We start from the raw sequence: 25,469 nt of genomic DNA on the forward strand, positions 1-25,469 counted from the left end.
TGAAGTGTTCATAAACTGAAGCAAACTTTCCCATTGAAAGTAATGGAAAGTGGATTAATCCGTTCCAGATGGGTCCGCGGAGTACTCAACCTGAAGCATACTTAACCCGAAACATGGGTGTAATTGGTTCCGGAAGTCTGTTCATAAACTGAAGCGTTCATAAACTGAAGCGAACTTTCCCATTGAAAGTAATGGAAAGTGAATTAATCAATTCCAGATGGGCCCGCGGCGTTCATAAACCGAGGTGTTCATAAACCGAGGTTCCACTGTATAGTCAAAAATTAAGGTGCCAAGATGAATATAACCAAGGGGGAAAAGTTCTGACAGTACAAGACAGCTTCATATGTAAGAAAATACATTGGATACCCTGTTTCTCATATTTTAAGACATACCCATAAAATAAGCCATAGCAGGATTTTTAAGCATTCAAGGAATATAAGCCATACCCCGAAAATAAGACATAGTGATAGGCGCAGCAGCAATGCCAGCCGTGGCAGAAGGAGGAGAAAAATAAGACATCCCTTGAAAATAAGCCATAGTGTGTGTTTTTTGAGGAAAAAATAAATATAAGACATGTCTTATAATATGAGAAACACGGTATTTCCTTTTGCATGCATTATGCTGATTTTGCTGAAGGTTACTTTCTCAGTCTGGGTGTCCCTCTGAAGACCTGATTTCATCAGTAAGCAAAACTTGTCAGAGTAGTTTTCAGATGATAGTAGAAGGGAGGAGAAATATTGTACAACCCAGGAACCATTATCGTCTTTGCTATTCCATCAGCAAACTGCCGCAGCTAACATTATGGCCTCAATTAACTGACATAGGCTGAATAGAAAGAAAAAATGGGATGTGTGGGGAACAGTTGCCTACTGCAGGAAAAACCGCCAAGAACCCTTTTCATGCACTATTAATGTGAATGTGGAGGAAGTGCTGGAGCTTGTTAATTGAACGCACAATTTCTAACCTTCAGGTAAACTGTCACTTTTGGAGAAGTGAGGGTGAGAAAGTAAATGCCTCAGCCGTGGAAAGGAGGCAGGTAGTGGATGATGTGATCTGGTGGCCTTTCAATATGTGGTTCAGTTTCGGGAAGGATTTCTCAGTCTTTGAGCCTGACAAATATTGGGATATTGTGTGTAATATTCAAAACTGTCAATTAATGAAATGTTCAGATATACCAACCCGCCCCAACCTAGTGCCCTCCAAATACGATGCCCCACAGGACTGGGGATAACCAAATGTCATTTGATTCTGCTGCTAAGAGAAAGCATCACTCCCTATTTGAGACATAGGCTTTTCCAAACTCTGTCTAGCTGTTTTGTTAAATCAGTGTTTGGTTTTAAGTATCGCATGCTATGGAGACTGAAGTAAATGGAGAGAGAAAACTCTCCCGATGGCTTTCTGTGGTTTGGGGCAAGCTCTATCGGAACACATAGCACTTCCTTAAGAAATGCTATTTCTTGGCCACTTACTTTTCACAAATAATTCATGGCAGTGTATTATCAAGCCTCAACAAAGTAAAAATCATCTGGTATATACATTTCTTCAAGACCATATCACGTTTATAGAATATATTTTGGTAGAGGATACAGTTAAAATACTTTAGTGGTAACTGACTATAAGGATGTAATAAAAGATACATTATACCTCTGCTCTAGTCTAATGGAACTACCCTGTTTCTCCGAAAATAAGCTGTAGCCATAAAATAAGCCGTAGCAGGATTTTTAAGCATTCAAGGAATATAAGCCATACCCCGAAAATAAAACATAGTGATAGGCGCAGCAGCAATGCCGGCCGCAGCAGCAGGAGGAGGGAAAAAATAAGACATCCCCTGAAAATAAGCCATAGTGTGCTTTTTTGAAAAATAAATAAATATAAGACGGTGTCTTATTTTCAGAGAAACACAGTAAGCAGAAGTAGTGTTCAAATCAACCCCCTTAAGTATTTGCTGAATGTTTGGGTGGTGATGACGCCTGATGATCGTCTTCCAAAGCAACTACTCTATTCTGAACTTAAAAATGGAAAGCGTAATCCTGGTGGTCAACAATCTAAAAAAATGTCGTATAAACACTGACATGCACCACAGGACTGAGGATAAGCAAATGTCATTTGATTCTGCTGCTAAGAGAAAGCATCACTCCCGCAGTTTGACCAAACTGCGGGAGGCAGTGGAAGACAGGAGTGCCTGGCATGCTATGGTCCATGGGGTCATGAAGAGTCAGACACGACTAAACGACTAAACAACAACAAACACTGACAACTGGGAAACCCTGGCCTGCGAGCGCTCCAGTTGGAGAAGAGCCTTCATGTGAGCTCTAATCTGGCTGTTGCATTTAAGACCAATTGACTCAGGAGTCCACCTAGTTCAGTATCCTGTTCTCACAGTAGCCAACTAGATGCCTATGAGAAGTCATCAAAGCAAGCTTTGAGTGCAACAGAACTCTCCCTACTTCTTTCCAAAGTCTTGGGACCAACCTGAAACACCCCAGACCGCTGCAGACTGGGTCACTTAGGAGGCTAAACCACAGGACCATAATTTGCACAATTAAGTAAAACAGAGGAACAAATGCCCAATATAATAGTTCCTGCAGAAATATTTTTCACTTGGCAGAATAAAATGAGAGTGACTTTCCTTGGTGCTACTGCTGCTATGTGGGCCTACTTATCTTAGGATGGAAGGCCCCCATGGCTAAATGTTTCTACATTAAGATTTCAATCCCTCTTGAATCAAAGAGTTTTGCAACAAACCCAAACTCCAAAGTTGTTCTTTGCTTCAGATCACCAAAGACTTTCCTTGGCAGAACTCAATCAGATCATTCCAAAATCAATTTGAAAAGAGTGAATTTCTTTTATTGATTTTTTAAAATACTTCATGAAAGTCAAATAAAGTTTCCACAAACTGCTGCAAGGCACTTTCTGTGCAGTTGTACTGTCTTCCCCTTAGTTTCGCAAATATTTAAAACAAGACAGAAAAAAAAATGAAAATGCCTTTTAAATAAAGTTTGCATATCATTACATATAAAAGATCTCCAGGACACAGAAACTCAAACAGGAGGCCAAGTCATAACAGTGCTGATAAATTTAGTGCAGTATCTGTCAAAACATTTTGTCCATTCTCAGACCATTGCAGTTATAAGCATATTGCAGTTATGAACTTGACAAAATCACAGTTGAGTTCTTGAGAGGAAACCTTGGATTCTGTAGGGAGTGACTGATCATATTTGCAACCATTGTCTCTTTTCTTATTCAAAAGGCTATTCATCATGTCCAATTATATACCTTATAGTCAATTTTTCTGTAGATATCTGTGATATCTTAAAACTGCATGTGAGAGTACGCAACTGGACATCTGGTGAATGGGAAATTAATATTACTTAGCAGGGAAGGATGTTAAATGTGCACTTCAAAACGGTTACTGAAATGGTCAGATAAAAACCGCAGACGCACACACACACTCTTTGATTTACAAACAGAGCATGTTAAGAGATTTTGTGAGCCAGACATGTTTCAAATATGATACACTGATGTTTTTTTTATTTTTAAACCAATCTTAAATTGGTCAGAGTTATAATTTGCATCATTTTGCCTCATCTGGTGAGCCAGTTGGGGCTACAAAGTTGGTGGATTCCTTGGGCTATAGTGCACCCTCATAGACTGATGCTGTCCACTCAGGCACTTGCTCTATTAACTGTCTATGGCCCAGCATCATGGCAAATGCAGAGACTGTTGGCAAAAAAATGAATCAACTCCCTCCAGTCCTCCCTCCTGGGGCTACTCTTTGTGGAAGTTCAAAGATGACAGAGAAATGCAATCTCACATCTCCATCTTCATTAGTTGGCCTGGCAGCGGGGAAGAGCAAGAATATTGGTATGACAAAACTGCATTTGATTGTACATAAAGTCATAACAGCTCTTGCAGTTAGAAAGGAGAGGAGAGGGTATTATTAGGGGTTGAATGCTCCTGCAACCTCTCCCAGTTACAGACCAAGGCAGCTCCTCCTTCCCTGCCTCAATTTGTATCAAATGTTCTGAGTCTCCTGTTTCCCTAAGCACAACCTATCTATTCCCTCTTTAATTCTGCAACCCTTTCCTACAGGGAGCCGAAAATAGGACCTTCACTGCTTCCTTTTCTAATACTGTGAGGTCTCTTACTCCATAAGACAATTTGGCTTCTAACAGGCATCTTTTGGGCTGCTATGAGGAGGAAGAAATGCAGGACTATGAGCATTTGGACTGATTCAGGAGGTCTTCCTCTACATTCCTACATTATTGCTTATGGAGGTTTTACCGGTAGTAAAAAGTGGCAGCTTCTCTCCCTGGGACTCACTAGGCCCTTTCCATCAGGAGGTTATTTCCACAGGACACCTTGGCCATAGACATGACCTTGACTTTTGTCTGACACTTAGGTGCGGTTGACTTGAAGGTTAAGCTATCTAATTCACACATTCCAAAACTATACACAAAAACCAAAATGGACACCATCCTTCAAAATTCACACGCCTGCAAAATTTGTAAGGCATTTCTCAGGCCAAGTACAGTGGTACCTCGACTTACGAAGATGATCCGTTCTGCGGTCGTCTTCGTAAGTCGAGGTTTTTGGTTGTTGAAGCGCCACTACGGCGCATGCGCCAGAAGGACTTCCAGAAGCTTCGACTTCAGAAGTCGAAATCTTCGGAAGTCGAAGCCTTCGTATGTCGAGGTATGACTGTGATGTGTACAAAAATGCATACATTAGGATAAAGTGTGCATTACAAGTCTATATACAGTCTATTCCTGCATATAAGACTACTTTTTAACCCAGGAAAATCTTCTCAAAACTTGGGGGTCGTCTTATACGCCGGGTCATATTTCTTATACGGAGAGTATATCCCAAACTCTATATTTTAACTGGAAAAGTTGGGGGTCTTCTTATATGCCCAGTCGTCTTATACGCCGGAATATATATTTCTGAAGTTATAATATACATATGCATTACATAAGGGAGAACCACTTTGCAAAAGTGTTATATTAGGCAAAATGGCATACAAAGATGCCATCTATATCAAGATAAATTTACACATAAATGCTGCTGAATTTTCAGGAGAACTTGATTTCTTTTTTTAAAAAAATGCAAACTGGTGTGAAAATGGGGAGCAGGAAAATATGAGAAATTGAGAGAAACAAAAAATGACAAATTCATCCATCCCTAGTTGGGTTGGCCAACATTGGGTTGGCCATCAGCTTCCCACCCCTGCACTTAGTAAAAGTCAAGGGATTTCAAGTCACGATGCTTTCTAGGTGTAACTGGCTTCCCCTACCATTTCCATTTCTTTCTTTTTTTCTGTAAAGTATCAGGATTGTGTGCAGGTTGCACATTGCGAAAGATTCTTTCCATGTACTGTATAGTCAAACTCTCCAGATTTATTTGCCTTAAGGGATCCTCCACATTTATTTTCTGAGTATATTCTGTCACCAGCAACGCCATATATCAAAGACTGCAATTTCTGGAGGCTTCTCAGACCAGATGAAAATATCACCCAGGAGCAAACAAATGAGATACTTGAAGCAGAGCATTTAACCACTGCTAGGCATTTTCCTAGGCAGCCTTCCCTTGAGAAATGATAAAAAACATGTACCTATCTATGGATCACCTTGTTGGTGAGAGCTCTTTTTAAAAACCTCACCCATTTTACACACACCCTAAGCTAATTGATATCTTGCCCGTTGTTGCTTCACTGAAGAACAAGCAACACTTGTTTATTAAGGACGTTCTTGTAAATGGGTAACACATGGAGAGAAAGTTTGATTAACTAATCAGATCTTTGTGAATTCTGACCTGCTTCACGCCAATGTGTAGACAGGAAGTTAGACATCTGCTGTTGTTATCGTTAAACCTTCTATGTGTTATCTGTCCAAACTAAACCCAATTGTGTTTAATGGTGCATGTTCCCAAGTGAGTGCATTTAGAATTGATGTTTACATTATATATGTATGTATTGTTTAAATGAATATTTTCCTGTGGGTTAAAAAAAAAATAATCTACAGATTAATGCAGAGATCAGACAGGACAGACTTATGGATATGGAAGGATGCTTTGAGTTTCTCGGTTTCTCATTCACTCAGTCTTAAAATTCACATTTGTGCATCAGTTTGCAACTTCAAAAAAAGTATCCACGAATTTTTTTAAAATATTTTAGTCACATACATACACATATTTATTCAGTTCCGTCTAATATATTTTTGCAAGCATCTTCTCCAGATAACATCTGGAGTAACACGTGGGTTACTTTTCTGCATCAAGTAACACATGATACTTTTCTGCATCATTTTCACCAATATAGGCACTTTTATGCACACTTCCCCTAATATAGTTACGGGTAGGTAGCTGTGTTGGTCTGAGTCGAAACAAAATAAAAAAATTCCTTCAGTAGCACCTTAAAGACCAACTAAGTTTTTATTTTGGTATGAGCTTTCGTGTGCATGCCATAGCTGCCAAGTTATCCCTTTTTTTAAGGGAAATTCCCTTATGCTGAATAGGCTTCCTCGCGAGAAAGGGGAAAACTCGGCAGCTATGGTGCATGCATACTTCAGCTCATACCAAAATAAAAACTTAGTTGGTCTTTGAGGTGCTACTGATGGATTTTTTTTTATTTTGTTCCCCTAATATAGTCATTCATGTACACATTTTGTTTTGTTTTATTGGAGAACTGTTTTATCAAAGTGTGAAGGTGTGTTTCAGAGTTTGCATATTGTTTCGGGAAATTCAAATTAGGTGAGTTCTCTTTAAAATTTGAAGAGAACAATAGTTATTCTCCATCCCCACTTATGAATGAGCATATGTGAGAGAGGCATGGAGAGGAGATAGACTGATTTGTTCATCCCCTTTTATATTAAGTGCTAAATTTTCTCATTTCCCACCCACAGCTCTTTGGCAAAACACTTGTAGGAAAATGTGTGAATCTCCACTGTTGGACAGAAAGGTTCACTCCACACTGAGAAACACAAACACTGCTGGGCTGCCTGCCTTGAACACATTTTATTTTATTTTATTTTATGTACTATAAGCACCCTGCCTCACTCGGCTCTCTCTTTCAGATGGCCTAACTTGTGATGTGCACGCAGCTTCCGCCAAATGACTCACTTCACAAAATAATTGCCACATGGTAGATCAAATACCAGGGACACTCAGAGCTGGAGTGAAGCCATACGTATTCTTCTCTCAAAGCATGCATGCTGAAAAAAGATCTGCTTCACATGTCCCAGGAACCAACTTTATCACAACTGTTTATTTTAGGACTGCATGCATGTGGAGGACAGAATATGCCATTATTTTGCTCATGCGTTCGTATATAATAATAATAATTTATTATTTATACCCTGCCCATCTGGCTGGGTTTCCCCAGCCACTCTGGGCGGCTTCCAACCGAATATTAAAAACAGTACAGCATCAAACATTAAAAACTTTCCTAAACAGGGCTCCCTTCAGTTGTCTTCTAAAAGTAAACTAGTTACTTATTGCCTTGACATCTGCTGAGATGGCGTTCCACAGGGTGGGTGCCACTAAAGAGAAGGTACCCTTTTGGTTACACATAAGCCCTATTCAGAGAAGACCCACAAAAAGTAACTGATGTAACTAACTTGAGTGCATTGATTTCTGGACTGTCAGTCTAGAATCCTTTTTCTAACAGTAGATAGCTGTCAGCCAATAGGACCATTTTTTAGGGTAAAAAAGAATTGCCTCCTCATTTCTGGTTGCTGGATATTTAGCATGAAGGGACAGCACTAATATACATTACTAGGACTATGTTGGCCAGCTGCTATATATATATATATATATATATATATATATATATATATATATATATATATATATATATATATATATATATGTTTTTTCATGTTTTTTTCGTGAGAAAAACAATCTTACAGTATATATTAGGTATGTACATTGGCTCTGTGTGGACCCCAAATAATGAGGCAAATTGGGGTGATCTGAGATAGTCTTTTGCAGAGCTATTTTTATAGAAACAGAGGTGCCAGAACTCACCATGAATGCCTCCCTTGTTTTCTTAGAATGGCAATGATGCCTACCTGAGAAGTGCCAGAACTCAGTTCTGGTGAGTTCTGGATGTGGGGGGTGGGGGAGCCTCGTATTTTGCCTAATTGAGTGGGAATGTGAAATTAACAAGGCATTTCAAGGCAAATCAGGTGTTTCCACCCTGCTAGGTTGTTCTGCTTCCTCAGTGTTTCCATGCAATTGTATGCTAAGATGACTGGGGAAATGCCCAGAGCTTGAGAGGGGAGAGGAGGTGGGGACGTTTTGACACAGACAGCTGTAGCTTTTAATCATAGTGATTTTCACGGCACTCCAATCACAGAAAACTGGGGAAGGGATGTTGAAGGAAACAAGTTTTGACTGCGGAAGCAAGGAGTGGACATGTACTATTGGGCTGGCTTACCCCTTTCCCAAACAGTCTTTTGCAAAATAAAAATAAACAATAAAAACCAGAGTGTTCTTCTTCAACATGGGGGGTACTTCCACGAGAGGGGAGGGGAGAGAAAAAAGATTTTCCCCACTCTTTTTATAATGAACCCAGATTATTTAAAAACAAAACAAAACAATGAATTCAGTTTTTTAAATTATAAATTACTCGGCATGATAGCTGTAGGACATTTTTGTCAGCAGGTTTCTTACCTTGGGGCACCTCCCTCATATCCCAATTTTCAAAATTGGGAGCACATGATTTTTATTCTGTACCCCCAAAATGGTAACATCTTTCCATGTGGGAATCACTTCATTTATCTGCCTACAATTTGACAGTTTTCAGGCCCTCAAAAGGGGTAGAGCATGCCTGCGATTTGCATTCAATTTTGGGAGGGGGGGAAATAGTCTTTTTCAACTGAATGTTTAGTTCAATCTACTGTCCATAACTAAAGAAGGGTATACTGAAAATCCAATCTTTTAACAGGAGTGAAAATACTGGAAGGAAGCAGCCCACACCAGCATTATAAAAAATGGGACACTAGAAGAATAGCAAAACTGTTTGGATACAAGACGGAAGGTAGGCCTTGGACAAATTTGTAGAAAGAATGAGCTCTATTTATTTTTTGAACAATAACAGAGATATATGGTTAGAGACATATATTGGTACAAATATATTGTTTCAATTTGATTAGATTGTGAGTAGTTTATGTGAATGGGGGGGAGAGAAAATCAATAAAGTAAACGTTGAAGTACATCTTGGGAAGTTGCTACTTTATTCGACAAATTAATAGAATTGCAATATAAATTTGAAGCTGTCAATTAATTTTACATCCAGCAATAGAGGAAATGGCAAGCAGCTTTATGCCAACAGTCTCATCAGACATTTCTGTGCCACACCTGCAGCAGCAAGGCAAAGGCATATCAAGAATGAATAAATACAGAAGGCTTAAGCAATACATGCATATAGAATGGCAGGTAAAGGCAGAGGAAAGCAGCGGTCTTGGCAAGCAAAGAGAAAAGATGTAACAGGAAGCTGTAGATCAGACATAGGCAAACTTGGCCCCCCAGATGTTTTGGGACTGCAACTCCCATCATCCATGGCCACTGGTCCTGTTAGCTAGGGATCATGGGAGTTGTAGTCCCAAAACATCTGGAGGGCCGAGTTTTCCTATGCCTGCTGTAGATCTAAGGAGGGAAAAGATGGTGGAAAGAACATCTAGAAGGAAGGCTACAGCAAATGATATACTTCCTAGTCACATGGTGCCCATCAGATGTTGCTGGTCAACTATGACCACTAGTCATGCTAGTCCAACAATATCTGGAGGGCACCACATTGGCTATCCCTGTCCTCATTGCCACTGCCACCTTACTCTTTGTTCATGCCATACCTCATTCTGGAAGGCACCATCTAATACATCTGATATGCAGTGCAGGATATGGAGTGTTATGCAAGAACAGACAGCATTGACTAGATGGATTTTAAATCTCTATAACCTTGGAAATTTTGGAATAGTCAATTGCATTTTCTGAAGAGCCACTTATATGGGTAGAAACGTTTCTTGTTGTATCATACTGCTGGGCTGGAAGTTTTTCATCATGGAATGACACCTGGACTTCAATTATCCTTTCCCTGAATGTTCTAAATATAGAATGGTGTTGTGGTTTTCAACATGTGGAAGCATCAACATGGCTATTCTGTCTATTGGAAGAAATGAGGCAGCATCATGAGATAACAGGTTCCTAGTCAATCATTCTTAAAATGAAGATTATAATTAGCTGGGTAACAATCACACTGCAGAAGAGGCACCTGACATTCACAAACCATTCTCAGAAGACAGGAGAGCAAAGTCCTTATTGCTTTATAGGGCAATGGCATGACTTTTGATAGGAGATTGGCAACTAATGCAACTAATGGGGGTTACATTTTGAAGTAGACCCTAAAGCAATTGATAAAATTACTATTTACTGTTTTGTTGTATGTGTGTGCTTTCATGCCACATCCGTGATAAAAGACGGATGGAAGAATGGTTTCATTATGCCCTGTGAGATGCCCTGTGAGAATGGTTTCATTTTGCCCTGTGAGATGTATTATTCTAAAAATTCACAGGCCAGCAAAAAGAGAAGAGAAACAAAGTTTCTGGCATTAAAGCAGATACAGTGGTACCTCGGGTTAAGAACTTAATGCGTTCTGGAGGTCTGTTCTTAACCTGAAAGTGTTCTTAACCTGGGGTACCACTTTAGCTAATGGGGCCTCCCGCTGCTGCCACACAATTTCTGTTCTCATCCTAAAGCAAAGTTATTAACCTGATGTGCTATTTCTGAGTTAGCGGAGTCTATAACCTGAAGCAACTGTAACCCAAGGTACCACTGTATAGCAGTCCAAGCACCTGTGCAATGTCCCATCTTCATCTGTGGTCACCTTCTATACTGCAGAGAATACTCTATTTCCTTTCATTCCTTGCACCAGTCCCATTCCTCCTGCTTTTCCCTTTCTTATGTGGTTATTTGTGCATTTATGTTAGTAAGTATTCTTAAAGTTGTTTAAAATGTATTTTTTAAAGAGAGAGAGAGAAGGCGAAAAGCGACTATGCCACATGAAGGGAGGAAACAGTGCCTGATTCCAGCAGGCAAACTTTGAATCAGTGTAATTTAAAATGGATATACACACCCTTTCAGATCTATTTCCAGCTTTTGTCTTGAAGACATAATCCTCATCTTTTTATTCTCCCCTAACTGCTAATTACCTGCTAATTAGTAGAGACTGTGATGGCTGTTAGTAGACTGGGAATTTCTCTACTAAACTGGAGTTCTGTTGTCACCCACAATTACTAGGTGTTCTGCAGTGTTGATGAGTTAGAATGAGATTTCTTTTTTTCCTCCACTAATGTAACGTGAAGACTACACAATGCTTAGAGCAGGGCCTGGTTGAATATGTCTGTTGTCACATGAATATTGTGAAGTACTTCAACAGCGCCTGGGGCCTTTATCATCAAGGGTATCTGAGCTTTCAGTTTTTAAAGTAAACTGCTAGACCTCACACTTCAAGAGCAGGTTTGAAAGCATCATGCCACTATGTGCTAAAGGTTGACTAAAAAGCAAGGATCTGGTTGTTGTGTTAGTCAATGGGCCATTTTCATTATGCTTTCAAATATTAGTGTACTTTCAATTTTTGGGAGAAGTTATGAGAATTTACTTTAATATATTTCATATTATACAATGAACATAAATAAAGGATAAGGAAAATTCAGAACAAAAATATTATAAATTAAGTGCACTATGCAAGCTTTTTAAAAATTGATCTAATCTAGGAATTTTTTTTTAAAAAAAAGGTTACATAGTGCACTTAATTTATAGTGCACTTAATTTGCCTGGTGTGCTCTGTCCATGGGGTCACGAAGAGTTGGACACGACTAAACAACAACAACAATCTAGGAAAAAGAAAAGGCATCTTGTATCCATTATATACTTAATTGCTTGTGAACTCTTGATTTATTATATATTTTCAATGTGACCACTAGTGCTAAATAAATATATTGGGATTTTGGGTTACAGAAGGCATTAATTTAATCAAATACATGTGCTGTTCATCATGGGTTCACATGGCCAGTTTGTAAGATAATTGCAGAAAAAGCAATTTTCAGCTTCCAGGTGCTTAATTACACACTGGCTTTTGTGGGGAAAATGAGTCCACTTGACAGCACTCTGAAAGTCTTGTAGGGCCAGGTTACAACAATGATAGCTGAGCATGATGCTTAAAAGCAATTTACATATTAATATAATGAATGATAAGCTGAAACTCCCTGATTCAGTTTCCAGCTGAGCCACAAACTCAGTGGTGGCTACTCTCAGCCACTGTCTCCTTTTTTTGGTACAGTAGACAAGGTTGCTATTGGTTTAACTGAAACTTTAATCCCCTTCATAAGTTACCCATGTGAACAGATCTCCATAGGGTTGCCAGACTCAATAGAGGACAGGACTTCTGTGCCTTTAATTGCCCTGCTCTCTTTTGAGTCTGGAAACCTTAAAGAGAAACCAGCAGACCCTTTGTTTAATTTCCAAGCAAAGGGTCTGCTGGTTTCTCTTTGTTTCCAGGCTCAAAAGAGAGCAGGGCAATTAAAGGCACAGAAGTCCTGTCCTCTGTTGAGTCTGGCAACCCTAGATCTACATGGACAGAAGAGTTGATCAAATACTGTAATCACACACGGAAGCTTAAGTGCATAGAGTCCCACCTTTTAACAACTTTGAAAACAAAAGAGAGGTGTGAAAAAAATGTCTACTTGGATTAAAGAGTAACATTCCATAAGTTACTTATTGTGTGACCTGTGGACATATGACTATGATACTCTGGGTATTTGGTAGCCATGTAAACAGACCCTCCGCATACTGACATACATGCATAAGCTCCCTCCACACATGAGGGAATCCCACCAGTGGCTGTCAGAGATAGGTAGAGTGACTTGCAACTCACTAACATGGTTTCTGTGCTGGAGGTGGATAATACAAACTCTTCTATACATCACTTCATCAGGAGTGAGGAACCATAGAACTCAGGGCCAAATATGACTGTTCAGGTCTCTGCTCTGTCTGGCCTTGGGATCCTCCTCTTCCATCTCCAGGCCACACCTCTCACTGGCCTGGCTCTACATTTTGAACTCCATGGAAAATATTGGAAAAGAGGAAGCATGGCGATAGCAGGTTTAGACAACGAGCAAGAAAATGCTCTCCTGTTTCTGGAAAGGACCAAATAGGGGCAGGATCGGCTTGTCACACCAATAACCCCTGAGATCCATCAGAACCAATCTCTTCCCAAAAGGAAAACAAAGTGAAAACAAAATGGTGGCCTCACTCTTTGCAGGAAACAGAAGACCATCTCATTCCATCCCTTTTAGTGTGAGTGGAGACTCAACCTAATAGCAGTGATTTATATAAGTATTCTCCAGGAGATATTTCTGCTTGCCCTTGGAAAATCCTGAGCCCTCACATTCCTAAATAGTCCATCCAATATTGAATTAGTTACTCCACTGAACATGAGTACAAATGGTTCCAAGCTAAAAGGCATTAAAATGATTCAAGAAATGTTGCCTAGAATATGAATGACTAATGGCCAATTTGGTTTCACCTTTCTGGAGAAGCAGGTAGAAAAAGGTAATGGTACAAGTTTCTGTATGGTCCAAAAAGACTGGTCTGTACTGACAGGAAAGCTTACAGAAGACAAGTAGCCTCCTGCAATGTGCATCCCATGAAGAAAAACAATGCTTTGCATCTGCCCCTCAGGTCCTTCAACGCCATTGGCCTGGCCCTGAAATTCATATGTTACACATATACCCTGCCTGACTCTCCATCACCATCTGGTCCTATGGCCCTGGGAGTGACAGAAACCCAGGGAACTGGTGTGGAGGCCTCAGATCTCAAGGCAGGGATGTCCAGATCTGACAGCTCCTAGGGATGTGGAGATCTGGAATCCTGGTTCTCCTACTGCTTTGAGCAGACCCCAAGTCAGAGATCTGGGCGGCGCTGGTGTGTGTGTGTGTGTGTGTGTGTGTGTGTGTGTGTGTTAGTTTTAAAAAGCAAGAGACAGAAAAGGAACCTTAGCCATCCCTAAATGTTTAGCAGCAGCTTTTTCAAAAAACATTTGGAGAAATTTATTGCCCCCACCAACCTAATGAGCGGTCAAAAAAGAATTCTTTGAAATTTCTAGCACATCTCTACTTCTTGCATTTTTGTGGCCTCTGAAAGTTTTTGACTCATCAAATGGAATACTTGAAGGGCCCAATACATTTCTGAGGAAAGCACCAAGCTGCATGCTGATCTCTAAAGTCAACAACAGAGGGCAACTGGAAACAATCCTATGACGTCTGCAACAGTTTATGGCATGGATTCCATAAGCGCAGGTTTCCTTTGAAAGATTATAGAATCATAGAATTGTAGAGTTGGAAGGGACCTCAAGGGTCACCTTGTGCAACCCCTTGCAATGCAGGAAATGAGCGATCTTAGAGAAGCTAATCTATATATGGAAGCAGAAATAAAAATTAAGTTCAAATATTTCTCAGAAAATACATCGCAACCTAACAGAAGTTGGCCAGGAAAAAGCCCATACACAACTAAGACCATTTTACAAAGCTGTAATATTAGGGATTTGAAGACAGACTTTTTCATCTTTACTTAACTGCTGAATGCAACAATGAATTCTAATCATAGACATGCACAATGCTCCAGGGTTTCTCTTTAATTTAAAGGCCTCTTGCACACAACTGAGGACAGGCTGTCTCAGGTACCTTGCAATTTTCCACAGTTCACATGGCTTATTTATGTGCATATTCCATATCTTTCTAACTTCCACTGCCCTGGGCTAAACATAATTAAACACACAAGGAGGGGGCATAAACAAAAATGGATTTGGTGGGGGAAAGTGGTTGCATCACTAATGTGCTGGTTGTGTTCTCACAAAATACACCTGCTTCTCTGATTCATCATATAAACAAGAGTTACTGGAGGAGACTAACACTTTTCAGATGATCAGCAAACTAGGAATGAGCAGCCTATTTGAGTTTTGTGTCCATTTCACATACACCCAATCAGAGCACATTTCCCTTTTTTGTGGAATTTTTTAAAATGCACTAAAATGCAATTAAATTGTTTGCATTCTGCACACATTTTGAACACATTTCCCTAAAAACACATCTCTGTATTTTCCCCCAATACATTTCCACCTAAAATATTCATTTTTTTGTAGTTTCCTATAAAATACATATTTTTATGTGTAATTTTTGGAACTGAGTCTGCATCATAACTTTGGAGATGTACACTCAACCCCACAGTCAATATATATACACACTCACCATTTCGTGTTAACAACAATAGCATCTGTGCTAACTGCAACATGAAGCGGCTAGGGAAGTAAAATAAGTTAGCATATTCAACAGTGCTTAGTTTGTTTTTGGTTCTTAGTTTTTTAATGTTGCTAATATTGTTCCATGGATTATGAATGTGTAATGCTTTGTGAATTTTACAATATGACTTTTCTTGTGGCTGTGCTGTTTAGCCTATTTCTTAAGTTGTTTTGTTAAAAGTGCTTTATAGAAGGTGGCTGTTTACTGATGATTTGTAATTGTTTTACTGATGATTTGTTAATTATTTTATCATTTATGTTGTAACTGTCATGTTCTACTGTGTTATTATTTATTGTATGTAAGCTGCTTTGTGACCCATGTGACTGAAAAGCGGCATATAAATATAATAAATGAAAGGAATGAAGAATTCCAAACTGTATTTGTTACCACCAGTGCTGTTTCTGTTCTGCTGCAGTTCACTTTTTGCCAAATACTATGCTATCCATCTTACTGCCTGGTATTTAATGAAGTTTGATAAACTTCCACAACAATTTATGTAACTTGCATTCATTTCAATGTTTTTTTAAAAATGTGAAAATGATGTAAAATAAAGTAACTAATTATGCATTATTTCTGGACTTAACAATGATGTGAACAAATCGATTTCTGTTCCTGACCACAGATGAACACATGAGCTGCAGCAATTTCAGCTTCCTTTTCCAATTTTGTCAGAATTCTCTGACATCCACAGATGTGGCTAACAAAGATACATCATGCCATGGTTTCTTTGCAAATATGTTTCTACCACAGATGTGCTGCATCTCTTTCTGTAGTATAGCCATACACGGTGATACTCTGCTTCCTTTCAAATGGAAATATCCAATATAACACTAGCCTGTGTATGCATAAGAAAGCAGAGAGGAACCTGACTTTGTGTTCTATTTTTCTTTTGATTTTGTTGTTTGTTTGTTTTGTTGTTGTTGTTTTGGGGTAGCATTTTCGAATCTTAACTGTGCAACCACCAGTAGCTAAAGAGGCAACATTTCACTTTATGACACTTACTTGGAGTGTTGAGCAGACGTGACTTTTTGCAGTGGTAAGCAGTCTCCTGTTCACAGTATTCCGCACTATTTATTATTGCCTCCAGCTGCTCCATGCTGCTGTTGTAGTTGAAGCTCATGGCATATGGCTTCTCTGGATCTGCCCCGCGGACTCGAGTCAGCTCAGTATTGTTGTGCTGGACTACAGTCCAGATCTTATCTTCTGTTAAGTGAAACAAAATGGGGGAAAGATGAGAAAATCAGGAAATGTCAGCAGCATCTGGTGCATTTCCCTATAGATACGTGTGTGTGTGTGTGTGTGTGTGTGTGTGTGTGTGTGTGTGTGTGCGTATTCATATTCCAAAAAGGGTACTTTTAAACAATGAGACATACACCAAACTGGTGCTGAGGACAATGTATGCTTCAACTGCTACCATAAGCGAGGCAGATGCAATTCTGATGTTTTCCACTTATGACTAAGAAACAGGTATGGCAACAATCCTCCCTAGAATTTGCTTTTCTGGAGTTACTTGCAAAATTCCTAGTCTTCACACTTTCTGAGTCAACATGGGTCAACAAAGCACAAGAGTTGTTTATCCAGCCAGATAAGTGATATCACTGGACTAAAGATAGGACTGTTGTCTGGGAATCAGCATTGCACTCCTCCAGAACGACAGAACTATCAAAACCGCTAGATACTAAGGCGGGTTCTCTGCTATTAAGTGCTGACCTTGAAGAAACATGCCTGATGGAGAGGCAAAATTGGCCTTCTATTTTAGTGCAGTGTAAAGCCGATAGCCCTTTCTTTTATTTTAAGCATAAAACAGAACTGATTTAGCTACTTTTTAGCTACTAGCTTCTTGAATAGGGTAAAAGGAAACTTTAGAAAAGGCTCTGCAACAAAGTATTGTGCCTTTCCTTACAACTAAGGAAAGAGAAGGAAAAGAATAAATGTGCAGAGATGGCCAGCAGTTAAATTTGCTACAGGGTTGAGGTTTGAACTATTATGGAGATCAAAGGTTAGTCACAAAACACCATCCAAACACACCAAACTCCTGTGCAACTTCCTGTGCATTAATAGCTAGCTAGCACATTATCGAATAATGAAACCAACGCATGCTTATCTTGAGGGGAGGACAGAAAACAGGAAGGGACAGAGACACTGCGGAAAATACACCTCTTTCTCTATATAAACCATACTTTTCAATGCAAACAAGGACTTAAGAACTTAAGAAGAGCCATGCTGGATCAAATCAAAGGCCTATTTACAGCAGCATCCTGCTTCCCACAATGGCAAACCATTATGGCTATGGAAGTCCAGAACTGGAGATGAACTCAATAGACTTTTCCTGTTCATGTTCCCCAGCAATTGGCATCCTGCCTCTATACTGGAGGTACCATATCACCGTCATCACCAGCAGTTATTGATAGCCTTATCCTCCATGAATTTATAAAATCATAGAGTTGGAAGAGACCACAAGGGCCATCCAGTCCAACCCCCTGCCAAGCAGGAAACACCATCAAAGCATTCTTGACATATGCCTGTCAAGCCTCTGCTTAAAGACCTCCAAAGAAGGAGACTCCACCACACTCCTTGGTAGCAAATTCTACTGCCGAACAGCTCTTACTGTCAGGAAGTTCTTCCTAATGTTTAGGTGGAATCTTCTTTCTTGAAGTTTGAATCCATTATTGTCTATCCCCACTTAAAAACCACGTGAGATACACTTTATAAAGCTATCTAAGATGCCCACCCCACTGTTTAGATTTTTGTTTTGAAACAGCAAGAAAATATTGGTGCGAGGCAGCTCTCAGGGTGGCCATGACAGGGAAGAGCTCACCTTCCTTCTCCCTCCCCTTGGTGCTGCCTCTGGCCAAGAAGCAGCCAGCCTCCAATTCAATCATCTCATCATAAAAGTGATAGAAGACTTTACAGCTGTGACACTTTTATCCGATACACACTTTAAAGACTTGCCACACCGTTGACTGCATAGATGCCTGGATACTACTCTCCTTGATCTGCACCTTGTGAATGTTCACTAGTTATGGTTGCTTCCTACTGTTACCATTACAGCTGCATTAGGCTTCCTCCCTGTGAGATCTGAATTCTGATGTAGAAAGCCTTCTTTCTAACCTTCTGCCTCCCCCAACCCAATTAGGTCTTTTTTTGGTGGTGGCAAATTTATTGCAAGTTGCACATTACAGGTTTAGAACGAAAAAGCTGGCGAGATGGTTGCCAGTATTTTTCTATAATTGGGTTCTGTAGTGCTTTGAAAGGGGATGAAGGAGGGGAAGCAAAGCAAATGCACGCTAACTTTTAAAAGGACTTTGCTAATCCACTAAAGTGCCTCTGACAACACGCTGCATTTTAGCAGTGGGAGTTGCAGCTTGCTGTGCCACTTGAAAGACTCTTGCTGAGCCTTCCCTCTTTAAGCCGCAGAGATTTGCCACCCTGCGTGTCACTAAAACTGCTCATAAAAAGTTTTGTTTAAGAAAGGGAAAACAAAACAACTCACAGTAAATCACACGGATAACATGCCAACTCTGGATGAAATGGATCTGCTGATGGGTACAAATTATCATTCTCTTTCACTCCCCAAAGAGATGCTTCCCTCCCCCCACCCCACCCTACGGGCTCATGTGTTGTATGCACTTAACGAAAAATGTGTTTGGAACAGACTGCAGCCTATGTTTTATACAATTGTCTAAAATATAAAGAGAATCTTGCTGTGAAAAAAAGAGGAGAAGATAGATAGAAAGGGAGGAAGTGAAAGAGTGCTTTTTAAATGGGCTGGTTTCACAGAAGCTCAGAGAAAAAGACATGGAACGATAGACCAAAAGAAACAAGGGGGAAATGGAGTGGGAGTACCAGAGGGGGGTGGTTTTGGCTTATTGGTTTGGTTTTTTGAGGAGGGTTCTGTAATCATAATGCGCCTTCTTTCCAACAGAATGTTTCTACCATAAACTGACTACAACTTTCACAAAACAAAAGTTAACCCAGTGCTAGACTGGCTGGACCAGATGGGGAGCATTCACTAACAGCACACTGGATGGGATTGAGCCAATGAATCTCATCAGCAGAAGCCCTAAAGGCTTCTGATTGTGGATTGGGGATTTTCCCCTCTCCCCCTCTCTCTTGCCTCCTGAAATTAACTCGGGGTGGAATGGGGCTGGGAGAATCCCTGGAGCAGTGTGCAGAGAGAGGAAAGGGGGACCATTCCAGTCGACAAGCAGGAGAGCACAGCACTCCAAATGCAAGGTATTGCCAGCTCTGGAGGAAAGGCAACAGCTAAGGCTCTGGAAGTGAGGAAGTCAGTACACAGGGGGGGGGGGGAATGAAATATGCACTGGGTTGAGGAACCACTGTGAAGGCAGAGAAGAGGGGGAAGTACATTGTGGGGCCTTGCAAAATTTAAGGCATTAAGGAATTCTATGATGCAGCATGTGAACACACACAGAGAGAGTACAACTGCATGAGAAAAATGTAGGTGCTTTTGAACATTTGTTGTCACTGCTAACATTTGAAATTTGGTTGGTGTGTGAAAGTGTAGCATTGTAGCAACTCAAAGGACTGCTACCTCCTCTGTCTGCTTGGAGATGTAATCCCAGATCTCAGCAGTGGTAGAGTACTTCTTTGCAAAGGAATTAATTGGCTATTATGGGACTGCAGGTGCTGCCTCAGTTGAATTGCATGCTTCCTTGCACTGTACCTCTGCTTCAGAAATAATTGTGGAAAGGGCCCAGCCGGACAGGCTGCGATTCGTAGGCTATGTAAACAGGCCTTGCTTGGTTTCCTCATTGCAACACAGAATAACATTAACACATCCATGTCCTATTTTCCACCTCTCTCCATTGACTTTAATTAATTAGGTCTCCTTGGAATTGTATATGTGTGGAGTGAATGAGGAAACAGTTCTTCCACAAGCTCTCCCTTCATCTCCCTCCCAACACACACAACTTTATTATTTCATTACACTCTTGGATAAGTTTCAGACCAAGCTGAGGTAGAGCAGCTGAAGGACAACTAATGTTCCTTGCATTGCATTAACCTGGAAAAAAGTTAATTCAAGCCAGCAAAAGCCAAATATCCTAAGAGCTTGTTAAATTGTTTTGCAATGTATAAGTGGCAATGTTTAACTTCCAAGCTAATGCTGCAGTCTTATAACTTATCAGCCATTTAATGGCTCCATTTATAAAAGAGTTGTGGTGGGCAGACACCTCTGAGGGATAGTTCTAGAAGTTAGGGATGGGGAAGAAATTCAGTTTCATTCATGTTTTGAACTTAAAGGTAAAGGACCCCTGACAGTTAAGTCCAGTCGCGAACGACTCTGGGGTTGCGGCACTCATCTCGCTTTAGTGGCTGAGGGAGCCGACGTTGTCCACAGACAGTTTTTCCAGGTCATGTGGCCAGCATGACTAAGCTGCTTCTGGCGAAACCAGAACAGCGCACGGAAACACTGCTTACCTTCCCGCCGGAGCGGTGCCTATTTATCTACTTGCACTTTGATGTACAGTACTTTGGAACTGCTAGGTTGGCAGGAGCTGGGACCGAGCAACCTGAGCTCACCCCGTTGCGGGGATTCGAACCGCCAACCTTCTGATCAGCAAGCCCTAGGCTTGGTGGTTTAGACCACAGCACCACTCATGTTGTGCTCTTTCTGGATTTGAACTTACATAATGTGCAAATCCAGAAAGAGCACATGAACCAAAAACAGCTAAACTTTGAATTCAGTCTTCTTCAAATTTTGCAGTTCAGTTCTGCAACCAAAAGATGTATGCAGAAATGTGTATAATAGGAGAAAGGGTGCCTTAAAATGCATATAATAGTGAAGATAAACATATAGAAGTGTACATTAGGGGAAACTTGCAAAAAATGTGTACATTTGGCAGCATTGCATGCAAAATGCGTAGATTAGAAAAAATGTCCACTAAAATGCTGATTATTTTTCATTAGGGCTTAAAAAATGCAAACTGATACAGAAACATAAACTGAACATAAGGTTGGGAAGAAGGAGAACTTGAAATTTAATGAAGTATACTTTTTTATATAACTCATATGCAAAAGCCTGTTTCTTATATTATGTAAAGGTTAGCCAAAGTGATGCGTACCCTCCAATTTTCCCAGGTTTCCAGGGATAGTCCTGGAATTATAAAAGCCATTCCAGTTTCTGATTTGATTCTGGAATGTTCCAGCTTTCCTGTTTCCTTCCCTCCAGTCTTGGAGGACAATTAAAAGTGGCTGAGACATCAGACCCTCCTCATCCTGTCCTTTTCAGAAGGAGCAGCCTTTGCTGTGTCTGTGTGTAGGTTCAAAAAAAGGAATCCTGTTTATAAGGAAAATAAAACAACTGCACCAAACAAAAGAAATAGTGAAGCTGACATACAAAGCCCTTTCTATAATTCTGATGAAAAATGTAACCAATTTGCTTTAAATCCTTTAATTGCAATGTTTCAGCAGCCAGCCATTTTTATCTTACTTTTTTAGGAAACACGTGGATTGTTTATTCCTTTATTGTTCATTGAGCCTTACACTGTCTACTCAAAAGTAAGCCCCACTGTTTTCAATAGAGCTTGCTCCCAGGTACCTGGGTGAAGACTGTGCAGCCTTACACTGCAATCCTAAACATTTTTACTCAGAAGAAAGTCCCATTGAGTTGAGGGCCAGCCCTACGGCCAGGCTGGGTGGCGCAGGGCACCATGGCGCCGGCCCACCTGGGGGGGGGGCGCCTCGCAGCTGCGCCCACGTGCCCACCGGCCGCTCCACCTCGCAGCAGCGCTCTCGGCAGCAGCGCTGCGTGCTAAGCCTGCCCGTCGCGCAGCAGCGCCCTCGGCAGCTGTGCTGCTCGCTGAGCCCGTCCGCCTGGCGCACTGGAAAACGGGGCGGTGGGGGGCAGCGGAGGGATCCGTCGCACCATGGCGCCAGGGCGCCAGAAGTGCTTAAGATGGCCCTGATTGAGTTCAATAGGATTTACTCTTTGGTATATTCCTGACCATTCTCACATTCTTGTTATTGTTATTATTCTTGTTATTGTTATTATTTCCCACCTTCTTTCCTGACAGGGACTCGAAGTTTAATTGGTTCAAGGTGGCAGGTGTATATGTGCAAATGTGTGAAGTGAGAGCAAACACTGGAGAAGCTTCCTGATTTTGGATAGAATATCCCTTTTTTAATCTGAGATGCAGCTGCAGCTGGACACCAGCTCTCATAAGCGGCAGGCAGAATGGACACTAGTTAGCAATTATAGGAGTTGTAGTCATAAAACAACATGTTGCTGCATCATGTGTTGCCAGGGGATGGGACAGACCAATTCCTCTCTTTTTTGTGCCCTTCCTAGTTTTTCCTTCGCTCTTCAAGCTGATGAGGCGTCTCTTCCCCCTCCATTCTGTACTCAGTGTGGGATAGGATAACCAGCATTTGCAAGGAGCTAGCTGCTTTCTGCATTCTGGGCACATATGGTGCGTGCTCAAATGCTGTCTTTTTAAAAACATGAGAACTGCTCTCATGAATAAATTTGCATAGCCCAAGACTGCAGAGAGACACAATCAGGGAGCAAAAAATAAATACTATCAAACTGCCAGTACCAGGGTGTTGCCTAAAAACAAGCAAAAGTTTCCAGAAAACTCTGAGAGGTCTAAGAATCCGGCCTGGATTCTTGAATCTGTATTTAGCTCAGTGAGCAGAAGCTGCTTCTACAAGTATTACCATAATAAAGGACAAAAGTGGAAAGGACCTAACAGAAGCAGAAGACATCAAGAAGAGGTGGCAAGAATACACAGAGGAATTATACCAGAAAGATATGGAGGTCTCGTACACCCCAGGTAGTGTGGTTGCTGACCTTGAGCCAGACATCCTGGAGAGTGAAGTCAAATGGGCCTTAGAAAGCACTGCTAATAACAAGGCCAGTGGAAGTGATGATATTCCAGCTGAACTATTTAAAATTTTAAAAGATGATGCTGTTAAGGTGCTACACTCAATATGCCAGCAAGTTTGGAAAACTCAGCAGTGGCCAGAGGATTGGAGAAGATCAGTCTACATAAAGCAGGTTAAAAAAAGATAGTCTATACAGTTTTATTTAGACAGCAAGATATAGCAATAACAACAACAGTGACAGCGGCAACACAGCAAAAAATATTCTTTCTCATGAGCTTAAGATATGTTTGTCGCCAAATTGATATTGGTGAGTAGCTTGCAAGGATTCAGCTAGACTGGTAAAGAAAAAAGCGATTTACATATAAGTGATACAACATTGTGCCACCAGATGGCAATGGGGAGTCCCATTTTTCTCTACCTGTTTTCCCTGTTTAAATTTACAACGCTTTGAACTGAAACGCCCAAGTTTCTACTGGTCTTGGGTTCAGGACAATCTCAAAGATTAGAGATCCCATAGGTTGCATAGTTCCAAAATTAAGCCTGCAAATAATCTACATAAGGGATGGGGAACCTATAGACTTCCTGATCAATGGCTATGCTGGCTGGCACTGATGAGAGTTGTAGTTCATGTTGTATTGTGTGGGTCACATGATCCCCATCCCCTACAATACTTTCCATAACTTCTACCGGAATCAACCTTACCAGGGGCTAGAACAGAGGTCAGCAAACTTTTTCAGCAGGGGGCTGGTCCACTGTCCCTCAGACCTTGTGGGGGGCCGGACTATATTTAAAAAATAATAATGAACACATTCCTATGCCCCACAAATAACCCTTAAATAAAAGGACACATTCTACTCATGTAAAAACATGCTGATTCTTGGACCATCCGCAGGCCAGATTTAGAAGGCGGATTTAGTTTGGGGACCCCTGGGCAAGAAGAAGTCATGAATGACTTACACAGCTGCTCCTGGCAGGGGCAAAACTAGGCTTTATTTCACCCAGGTCAAAGACCCAGTTTGGCACATTTGTACACACACACACACACACACACACACACACACACACGGTGCGAACCTCAATGGTGCCCCTCTGGAGGCTTCACTCAGGCAAAAAACCTGGCTAGCCCCCTTGTAGCTCTGGCTCTGGCTGTTGGGCACAATAGCTGTGGAGTCTCTTTGTGCAGGGGTAGTGTTTCCTGGCCTGCCAGAAAAAGGATGCTGGGACAAATTCCTGAACTGCAGAGGATTGGACTAGTCGACCTTTGGGGTTACTTCCAACTCTGAAATTCTATGATAAATTAGATCACAGAAGAAACTCAAGGCCAACTAGAGAATGAATGCCCCAGCTCTTAGAACACAATCACTTTGAAAGTGTAAGTCAAAGTAATTTTTCTCTGGGCAGCCAAGTGATTGCTTCTTTTACATGTGACAATATTTCTAGAACAGAGACTCTAAAATGTAGGGCAGGCCCCACACGTGGGTGGCATGAAAAATGAAATGGAGGGGTACATCTCATGGAAGAACAGCCCAGGCAAGATACATGGGTGCATATAATACCATCAAGAAAAGGATTATCATTTATTCCCATTGGATTTGTGGAAATGACTGCTCTCTCATTTTTGGGATGAACTGCTACTTGGATCTATGATATTTCCATGTGCATTAGTTCAGGATGTCTTGTTCTATTCTAATTTCCCATGCCAAAGTATACTACAATCTACATTATTTTGCAGAGAGAGAGGTTGCATGCACATGGCTGCATGCAATGCTTTTTGCCCACATTGCAGTGTGGACCCAGTGGCTAGGGGTGCTAGAAGGCAGATTGAGTCTAGAAGGGTGAAAAAGCTCAAATGCTATGCTGACAAAATTGGTAAAGCAGGGAATCCACTTTGCTCTTGGCAGGACAATCTATGCCCAGAAAAACCAAATTCATGAGGATATAACCTCCCAAAACTGCAGGTATGCGAGGAGGAAAAAGAAATAGAATAACACACAAAATAATATCTATATATATATATATATATATATATATATATATATATATATATATATATATATATATATATGAGTGCTTGCATATTCTCTAAAACAGGAAGATACCTTAAATCTTTCCATGGTTCCATCGTGTTCTGAACAGCCTGCATTGACTCTGACAGCATATAAATTAAACCAGGCAAAAAAATAAGAGAATTTTGTCCCACCCAACCGCAGAAGTTCCCATCTAGTTCTCATTTTTTATTTGTCTAGTTTGAAATATTCCTATGGAGAATGA

General features: G+C 40.8%; 1 protein-coding gene across 1 annotated transcript in view; it reads right to left on the minus strand.

Moving 5' to 3' along the window:
* CNTNAP5 (contactin associated protein family member 5) overlaps positions 1–25,469 on the minus strand; it is a 302,130-nt gene that overhangs the window by 77,660 nt on the left and 199,001 nt on the right. Inside the window, exon 13 of the mRNA XM_035128546.2 lies at positions 16,353–16,553. Coding sequence (XP_034984437.2) covers positions 16,353–16,553 — 201 coding nt within the window. The remainder of the gene's footprint in view (positions 1–16,352; positions 16,554–25,469) is intronic.

Source organism: Zootoca vivipara, chromosome 1 (assembly GCF_963506605.1).
Source record: "Zootoca vivipara chromosome 1, rZooViv1.1, whole genome shotgun sequence".
Lineage (NCBI taxonomy): Eukaryota > Metazoa > Chordata > Lepidosauria > Squamata > Lacertidae > Zootoca > Zootoca vivipara.